At 36.4% G+C, this 8,158-nt stretch overlaps 1 protein-coding gene across 4 annotated transcripts in view; it reads right to left on the reverse strand.

Annotated features, from left to right (window-relative positions):
• The window catches only part of rprd2a (regulation of nuclear pre-mRNA domain containing 2a), a 31,666-nt gene extending 26,987 nt beyond the window's left edge, over positions 1-4,679 (reverse strand). For all 4 annotated transcript variants that reach the window (XM_057828710.1, XM_057828707.1, XM_057828709.1 and 1 more), the window contains exon 1: positions 4,214-4,679. In XM_057828710.1, coding sequence (XP_057684693.1) covers positions 4,214-4,388 — 175 coding nt within the window. In that variant the 5' untranslated portion in view covers positions 4,389-4,679. The remainder of the gene's footprint in view (positions 1-4,213) is intronic.
• Between the last annotated feature and the right edge of the window lie 3,479 nt (positions 4,680-8,158).

Genomic DNA, 8,158 nt, shown 5'->3' on the forward strand with positions numbered 1-8,158 from the left:
GTAGTGTCCACATCTGAAATAACTGTAAACACGCAGACAACCAATGAAATAAATTACAGTGCTTTAGTATTTAAAACAAAATCCTGCAAACACTCACTTCCTCAAGTTGTTTCAACCATGAATGGGCAAACACATTTCTTCATACAATTCCGTTCTTAATGAACTATTCGGGCAACCACAAATAGTGTTAAAAACCAAGACATTGCTAAAACAAAACGGTAGTCACGCTCTTAGAAATTACATGATTATGCAAAAATTTTTCAAGATTGTGAAAAGAAATTTGAGGTCCATTTTGGCGATCGGCCATGACATACCCTAATTTTCGCACTATAAGGCGCACCTGACCATGAGCCGCAGCCCACCAAATTTGGCACAAAAACGGCATTTGTTCATAGATAAGCCGCACTGGACTATAAGCCGCAGCTGTCCTCACTGTATCATGGGATATTTACACCAAAAGATATTAACTGGTACAATCCTTTTTGACAGCGGCATCATACGACCGACTGTCATAAGAACAAATGAACCATCATTAAACTTTGAACCAATTACTGCAAAGCTTTATTGCTTCAAGAAGCTTCATTTAGCTATCACTGCTCCCTTGGGGGAGGCAGTCAACCTCTGCTGCCACCTGCTGTTGACTGTTGTCATCCAACATGCCTCTTAGCATGCATTGCAGCGATCCAGATGTAAATAACAATCAAAAATCATGTTCTGTACTAAATATTTCTTCAGTTACTGTTCCAATTGTTTCATCAATTGCTAGTTATGGTATTTACTAACACTTTATTTGACAGTTGTGCCATAAGACTGTCATTACACAATCATAATTATGACATGTCTCTGTCCTGAGCATTCATGAATGCTTATAACAGATGTCATTAAGTGTTATCAGGCAAATGATCTCACTTTTGAATGGATGCAAAAGATCCAAGATGGACAAAAATTGAGTTAGTGACATAATTTGCCAAATGACACTTAATGACATAAGCATTCAGTAATGTCCATGATAGTGTCATTTCATAATTTTGATGATCTTATGACAGTCTTATGACACCGCTGTCAAATAAAGTGTTACCTAAAAAAATCAACAAATAAGCAACACTGGACTATAAGCCACAGGTATCAAAATGAAGGAAAAAAGTAGCAGCTTATAGTCCGAAAATTACGGTAGTCACTCAAACGTCGTAGCTGACAATAGCTCAGAAAAACGCAAACAATCCTTCAAAAAGAGTCAAATGTTGATGGTTTTCAAGCAATTTATTACACTCCAATTGAAGTTAACTGTAGAACTAAACGAAAGGTGCACCAAAATAAAAAAAAAAAAACAACACTTTTCATTCATTTGTCCCCTAAAACTGGTTATCCTAATTCAAGTATAAAATGAAAGACGCCATTCACTCACTAACAAAAGATGACATTGCACTGCACTATTTAAAGGAGCAATATGCAAGATTTGTGGCCAAATATGCTACTGCAACCAGGGTGAAAATATAGAAGCGCACATCATCCCCTAAACCTTTAGGCTGCCAGGTATGTGCTTTGCAATGGAGAATCAAGTTGCATTATCATACTAATGTTGCATTCCAAACAAACTAGAAAATCCTATTTCTGAAGTGAACTGAGTGGGTATCTTTGTTGTGATGCTCAGTATAGTACAAGTACACAGACTTGCAGTACAAGTACATGCAAGTACACTTACATCAAGTAGGCCTGTTGCGATAACAAATTTTAGTGTGCAATAATTATTCTCATAAATTATTGCGATATTGCGATATTATTGCACCCCCCCATTTTTTTTTTACCAATTTACAATAACACAGTGACAATACAGTATATTAATTGATCAAGTACACCCATTTAAACGCGCTAAATATTTACTCTTAAATTCAAAAATACTTTTTAAGAAATCACAACTAAAAACAATAGACCATGCCACTTAAGTAAAAAACAACACTATTGATACCGCACAGAAACACAGAATAAATGTGTTCTAAAAAAAAAAATTTGCACTTAATAACTTAAGCATTTAGGCAAATGAAAACCTTTCCCGTCATAGCTTCTGCAATGGTGTTCCGTAGGGATGCAAGGATATAGTTAAGTCATGGTTCGGTACGATTTTTGACACGGGGGACACAATTTTCGATCCGATTCAATACATTTAATGCTCTGTAAAAAAAAAAAATATATATATATATATATATATATATATACATATATATATATATATATATATATATATATATTTATTTATTTTTATTTTTTTTTGCTAACGAGCAAAAATTAAATTGCCATCATATAAACATGCATTTTAGTGCATAATATTTTTGTGCTTACTTCTTACTGGCTAGGTTATTCACAAACAGGTCACGAATCCACTCTTTCGCCGTTTGTGGGTCTTCGTGGTTGCAGTCAGGTGCCCTTTTCGCCGTAAAAATATCTCCAAAGACGTCTGTTTTCCAGTCATCTTCGCTCGTGTGGGGGCTAATTATTTCCGGGAACAAATGTGCTGCGTCCGCGGCCTAGTAATACGTTATTATCGAGGACAAGCGCAAATAGATATATTATATACACAAACAAGATGTACTGCTAGCAGTCCAATCAATGGATTTCTATGACGACATTCTAATCTATCCCGTAGTATTATATCTAGAGTAGACAGGGATATTGGTGTGTTAAGCAGGGGCACAGGGTTCATTCGGCCAGAATGCGGTCGTTATTAAAATATTATTTCTGTGCGGCCCGGTAGCAAATGCGCACCGGAACCGGTCCGCGGCCCGGCAGATGGGGACCCCTGGACTAGAGTGTCGTTTTGAGTAGAGATGCACGATGATATCGGTCACCGATAATTATCGGCCGATAATGGCAATTATGACGTCTCACAGATAATGCAGATAAAACGAAATTCAACCGATAATGCAATCCGATAATTATATACTTGATTTAGTCTCCAAATGTGCACATTCAACAGTTTTGTCCAATTCTGCTAATTTTAAGGAGGTGTTTTTGCAGTGTAGTAATGTGATATATGTTAGGAATGGCTTACTTTTAAAGGCATTTTTGTGCAACTTGGTTGTTCTACTCTCCAAGTAATTGTTGCCAAAAGCTTACCATTACACAATGTCATTGCCATTGTTTAGATGTTGGAATTTACTACTTGTTCACATTTGATGTGGAAAAAAATAGCACTAAATTACATTCTTGCACAGTAACATTTGATCTTTGTATACTTTAAAATTTTACACGCATATTTGAATAGAATTATCGGCGTGACATTATCGGTTATCGGGCGGAAGGGGCAGGAAATTATCGGTTATCGATATCGGTTGAAAAAAGTATTATCGTGCATCACTAGTTTTGAGCATGGACTGCAGTTTTGAAGTTAATGGTTTCACTCGCTCGTTGACAGACAACCCCCCCTTCTCCTCGGATCTACGTGATTCAGAAGAATGACCCATTTTGATTTCAAAACGGCGAAATTTCGCCGAAAAGTGGCAAGTTTGCATGCCTGCAACAATAATTACTGTATATATTATTTTCATATGCTCGGCCAATAGGTATTACTCTGTTTTAACATGGCATTATTTTTTGTTGCCTAGGGCAATCAGGAAATTGTTAACTAGATTTCTGTTTTTTAAAAAAAAGCATATTCCACCGTGCAATGAGCTGTACCATTACCTGGTTACTGCCAATATTCTGATTATGAAAGGATTACTGCTTAAAATTACACCTGTACAATAAATAAAGGTTCTAATGATGGTGTCGAAGTAAACCTCAAGTATATAAGATAAATTTACATAATTTTCAATAGGAAAAGTAGTTTTGAAGCCCAGACAAATAACAGATTCGGGTCCAGTATTCTTTTTTTTTAGTTATTAAACAGTCAATGGATTAACAATAAAGGAAGGAGCTAGCTACTATTTCCGCACATTACCTCGAATATGATTCTAAATTAAAAGAGATATTCCTGCTAATGTATTTATTCATTTCACACTCAATCTATTGGATACAGAGGAGACGACAACCTGTGGGCGACCAAACAAGTAGTGCCAAGTAGTGCTTGACTGTCAACTCAGGCGTTACTTTGGAAACGGCTAAGCTCATAGCAATGCATACTCTTCGTATTCATAAATGAGTTGCACAGCAATTCGAATAAAATATTTCATATTTATACAAACAAACATTTCAGGATAGGAAAATTATTGCTACTTACATTTCTTTAAGCACTTGGTCCACTGTCGCACTATCATGCTGTGGTACTTCTTGTAGTCGATGCACCACGTTGACAGCCCTTGAATGGAGTCCATTGTGTTGGTTACGTTGAGTAACTTTTTCTCTAGTACAGCCTCAAAAGAGGCACCTAAATCGCGAGCACTTCCCGTTGCCATGCCTTGTTTACTTTACCTTGTCCTTGCTAAAACGCACCAAAGTTAGCTATGGCTAAGGACTAGCTTACCGTAGCACGGACTGGGTGGCCGTGAGCGGCCATTGCCGTTACGAATAGGGAAATATTAGCTATTTCACTTTGTGCGTCTAGTAACCATACACAGTTAACGCGTGTAGGACAGCAAAGCAAGTGGGTAGGGTATCAGTACAAATTTTGCTTTTCAAATGCAGCCTGCTCCATCAACTAAGGAAGACTTCGTGCGTCGCAGTACTTTGTACTGTGAAGTCTGAAATTCCGCGTTTCCAGCCGGAAAAAGCGAGTGGAACACCGGTCCTAGGCGGATATCCGTCTGTGGGAATTCAACATCCTAAAAAATATTCACAGTGAAAGAAAAAGCTAAAGTAACATTATGCTTATATGTTTCAACATTTTGTTCACATTTTAAGCCTCAGCAAAACAGTCGTGCGTAAAGTACAGCTATCCCTCGTTTTTCGCGGTTAATGGGGACCAGAACCCGCCGCGATAAGTGAAAAACCGCGAAGAAGCGCATCCTCCCTCATTTGTGTGTGTGTGTGTTTCATGTATTTATTGAGATTCAGCAAACAGTTTGCTGAAGACATGTCAACAAAGCACATGATTACTGGAACCATTTTCTATGGTCTGATGACATGGGTGGGCTTTCTTGTGTACCGTCTTCAGAAGAGGCTTCCTCCTGGGGTGACAGCCAATTTGATGTAGAGTGCGGCGTATGGTCTGAGCACTAACAGGCTGATCCCCCACCTCTTCAATCTCTGCAGCAATGCTGACAACACTACTGTAATGAGTCACATGACATTTTGGAGGGAAAATGACAAGCAGTACTCAATTTGGACATTTAGGGATGTACGTTTTTTCAAAGAGGTGTACTCACTTTTGTTGCCAGGGGTTTAGATATTAATGGCTATATTTTCTGGGGAAAATGAATTAACTCTTTTATATAAGCGGAACACAGATCACTTTTCATTGTGTCAAAGTGTCATTTTGTCAGTGTTGTCCCATGAAAAGATATACTTAAATATTTGCAGAAATGCCAGGGGTGTACTCACTTTTGTGATACACTGTTGTCTTTTGGACGACAATACTTATTAGTCTTAGCCATATTTTAGTCATGTCAAAACGTGTTTGTCATCGTCTAGTTTTTTTTTTTTTTTTTAATTTATGAAAACTCAAGGCCAGTGTCTTTTTTGGCCACCGTTTTAATTTTCATCTTAGTATTTTGGACGAGAATACTTATTAGTCTTTGTCATATTTTAGTAATCTCAAAATGTGTTTGTCTTCATCTAAATGTTCTCGTCTGTAAACTTAAAAAATGTTACTCCAAAAATAAAAAAATAAAGGTTTCCGGATTTTTCAAATGAACATTGACAGACGAGCGCGTACTATATTGAAGTGTCTACAAGGATAATGCCAACTTGGTGATAACACACACTTAGCAGGAAAACAGTGATAATTATTAAATGGTTATTAAATATTTGCTTTTACCAATGAAGGCTCATAATAAAGTATTGACTGCTATAATAGGATGTTCCATGATTGATTGCAGTAAGAGACATTTTTGGAATTGATAACTATAGACATGTATAGCTCTTGATAATACTGCCCTGTCATTCTGACCGGTTTAAACCAGCCTAGGTTCTGCAGGTCAACTTAAAAACATTCAAGGAATCATATTGTTGCATTTTATTACTTACCAAATGCTATTGCTTCATGAAATGTATTTGATGAGATATTTATCAAGTTGTTATTATATATTTGCTTTTATCAATTGCTGCCCGCAATGAATAAATGCTTTTGCATATTATTATTGTTCACAAAGAAAGAATGTTTTGTCTTGTCTCGTCAAGGTCGGAAGAGGCCGCTTTTCTTTGCTGAAATGTGCTGACACATATGTATATAATTCCACCAACATGCACACACATAGCCAAACAAAGACAAGAGGTGTCGCCAGCTTGCTTCCCCTTTTTCCCTTTTAGGGCAACACAACCGTCTTTTGCTAGGGCCATCCGAAATAAAAAGCGAGGTGAAGGAGGGGCTAGTTAGGACGATCGCGGAAGCTGGATAGTTTCCCCCTCTTTCTCCTTGCAAGCTTTTCAACCAAATTGAGTGCCGTCTCTCCTTATTTTGTGTAATATTATAAATGTCTACCTAAGGATTCATATTTGAACTTGACAAACAGTACATTATTTTCAATTAATTATACCCACCTGGACGCCACGAGAGGTATGTAAAAAAAAAAAGGTGGTCCGAGCATTTAAGAGGTCACTCGCTGTTAGCATAATGCGAATGCTATGCTAATGCCACGAGTTACATTTCGTGTGTGATGACCACTCCACACAGAAGGATAAAGCAACATTGCATTTTCTCTCTGGCTAAGTCAAGAAATCAAATCTTACCGTGTGTGCATGGAGACTGCAGACCACACTGGAGAGCCAGGGGGCGCAGCAGGTCACATGAGTGACACTACCAGACACTGCTACGATGCAGGCTAACTACACATCAAATGTCACACATTGTGAACATGTGACGGAAACTATTGCGCATATTCGTCTCATCAGACGAAAACTGGCATTCGTATCCTCATGCTTCCCAAAGTTACGTCTCCCAAAACATGTTTTTAGCTCGTTATTGTCTCGTTGTTGGCATGAAAGTGTTCCTTGACTAATTATTTTCGTTATCGTAATGGTTAATGAAGACAACACAGCTGTCAAAAAATAAAATCCGCCATCTCCAAATAAAGTCTTTCAATTCTGTTACACATAGGCCAAAATCATGATATGATACGGGTCAGTCATACAGTCATATCATAAAACAAATTGTCTTGTGATGAATATGCTCACACTTTTCATGTTCATACCTTTCAGTTGGCCAACATTTATATATATATATTAGGGCTGTCAAAATTATCGCGTTAACGGGCATTAATTAATTTTTTAAATTAATCACGTTAAAATATTTGACGCAATTAATGCACTCCCCCCACTCAGACAGATTTAAAGGACAGTACAGTGAACTGCTTGTTAATGGTCTTTTATGGAGTTTTGCCGCCCTCTGCTGGCGCTTGGGTGCGACTGATTTTATAGGCTTCAGCACCCATGAGCATTGTGTAAGTAATTATTGACATCAACAATGGCGGGCTACTAGTTTATTTTTTTATTGAAAATTTTGCAAATTTTATTAAAACGTAAACATTAAGAGGGGTTTTAATATAAAATTTCTATAACTTGTACTAACATTTTTCTTTTAAGAACTACAAGTCTTTCTATCCATGGATCGCTTTAACAGAATGTTAATAATGTTAATGCCATCTTGTTGATTTATTGATATAATAAACAAATAGTCCTTATGGACTGTATTTTGAATGTATATATCCATCTTGTGTCTTATCTTTCCATTCCAACAACAAAAATATGGCATATTTTATAAATGGTTTGAATTGCAATTAATTACGATTAATTAATTTTCAAGTTGTAATTAACTCGATTAAAAATTTTAATCGTTTGACAGCCCTAATATATATATATATATATATATATATATATATATATATATATATATATATATATATATATATAATATTTTCATCTATCATAGGTAGTGCAATATTCCAATTTTATGTAGTACTGAATTTGGGATTTTCATTATTTGTCAATTATAATCTTAAAAATAAAAATAAATGATCATTTGAAATAATCAGTTTTTGCGTAATGAATGCATACAATACATAAATTGCAC

Source organism: Corythoichthys intestinalis, chromosome 22 (assembly GCF_030265065.1).
Source record: "Corythoichthys intestinalis isolate RoL2023-P3 chromosome 22, ASM3026506v1, whole genome shotgun sequence".
NCBI lineage: Eukaryota > Metazoa > Chordata > Actinopteri > Syngnathiformes > Syngnathidae > Corythoichthys > Corythoichthys intestinalis.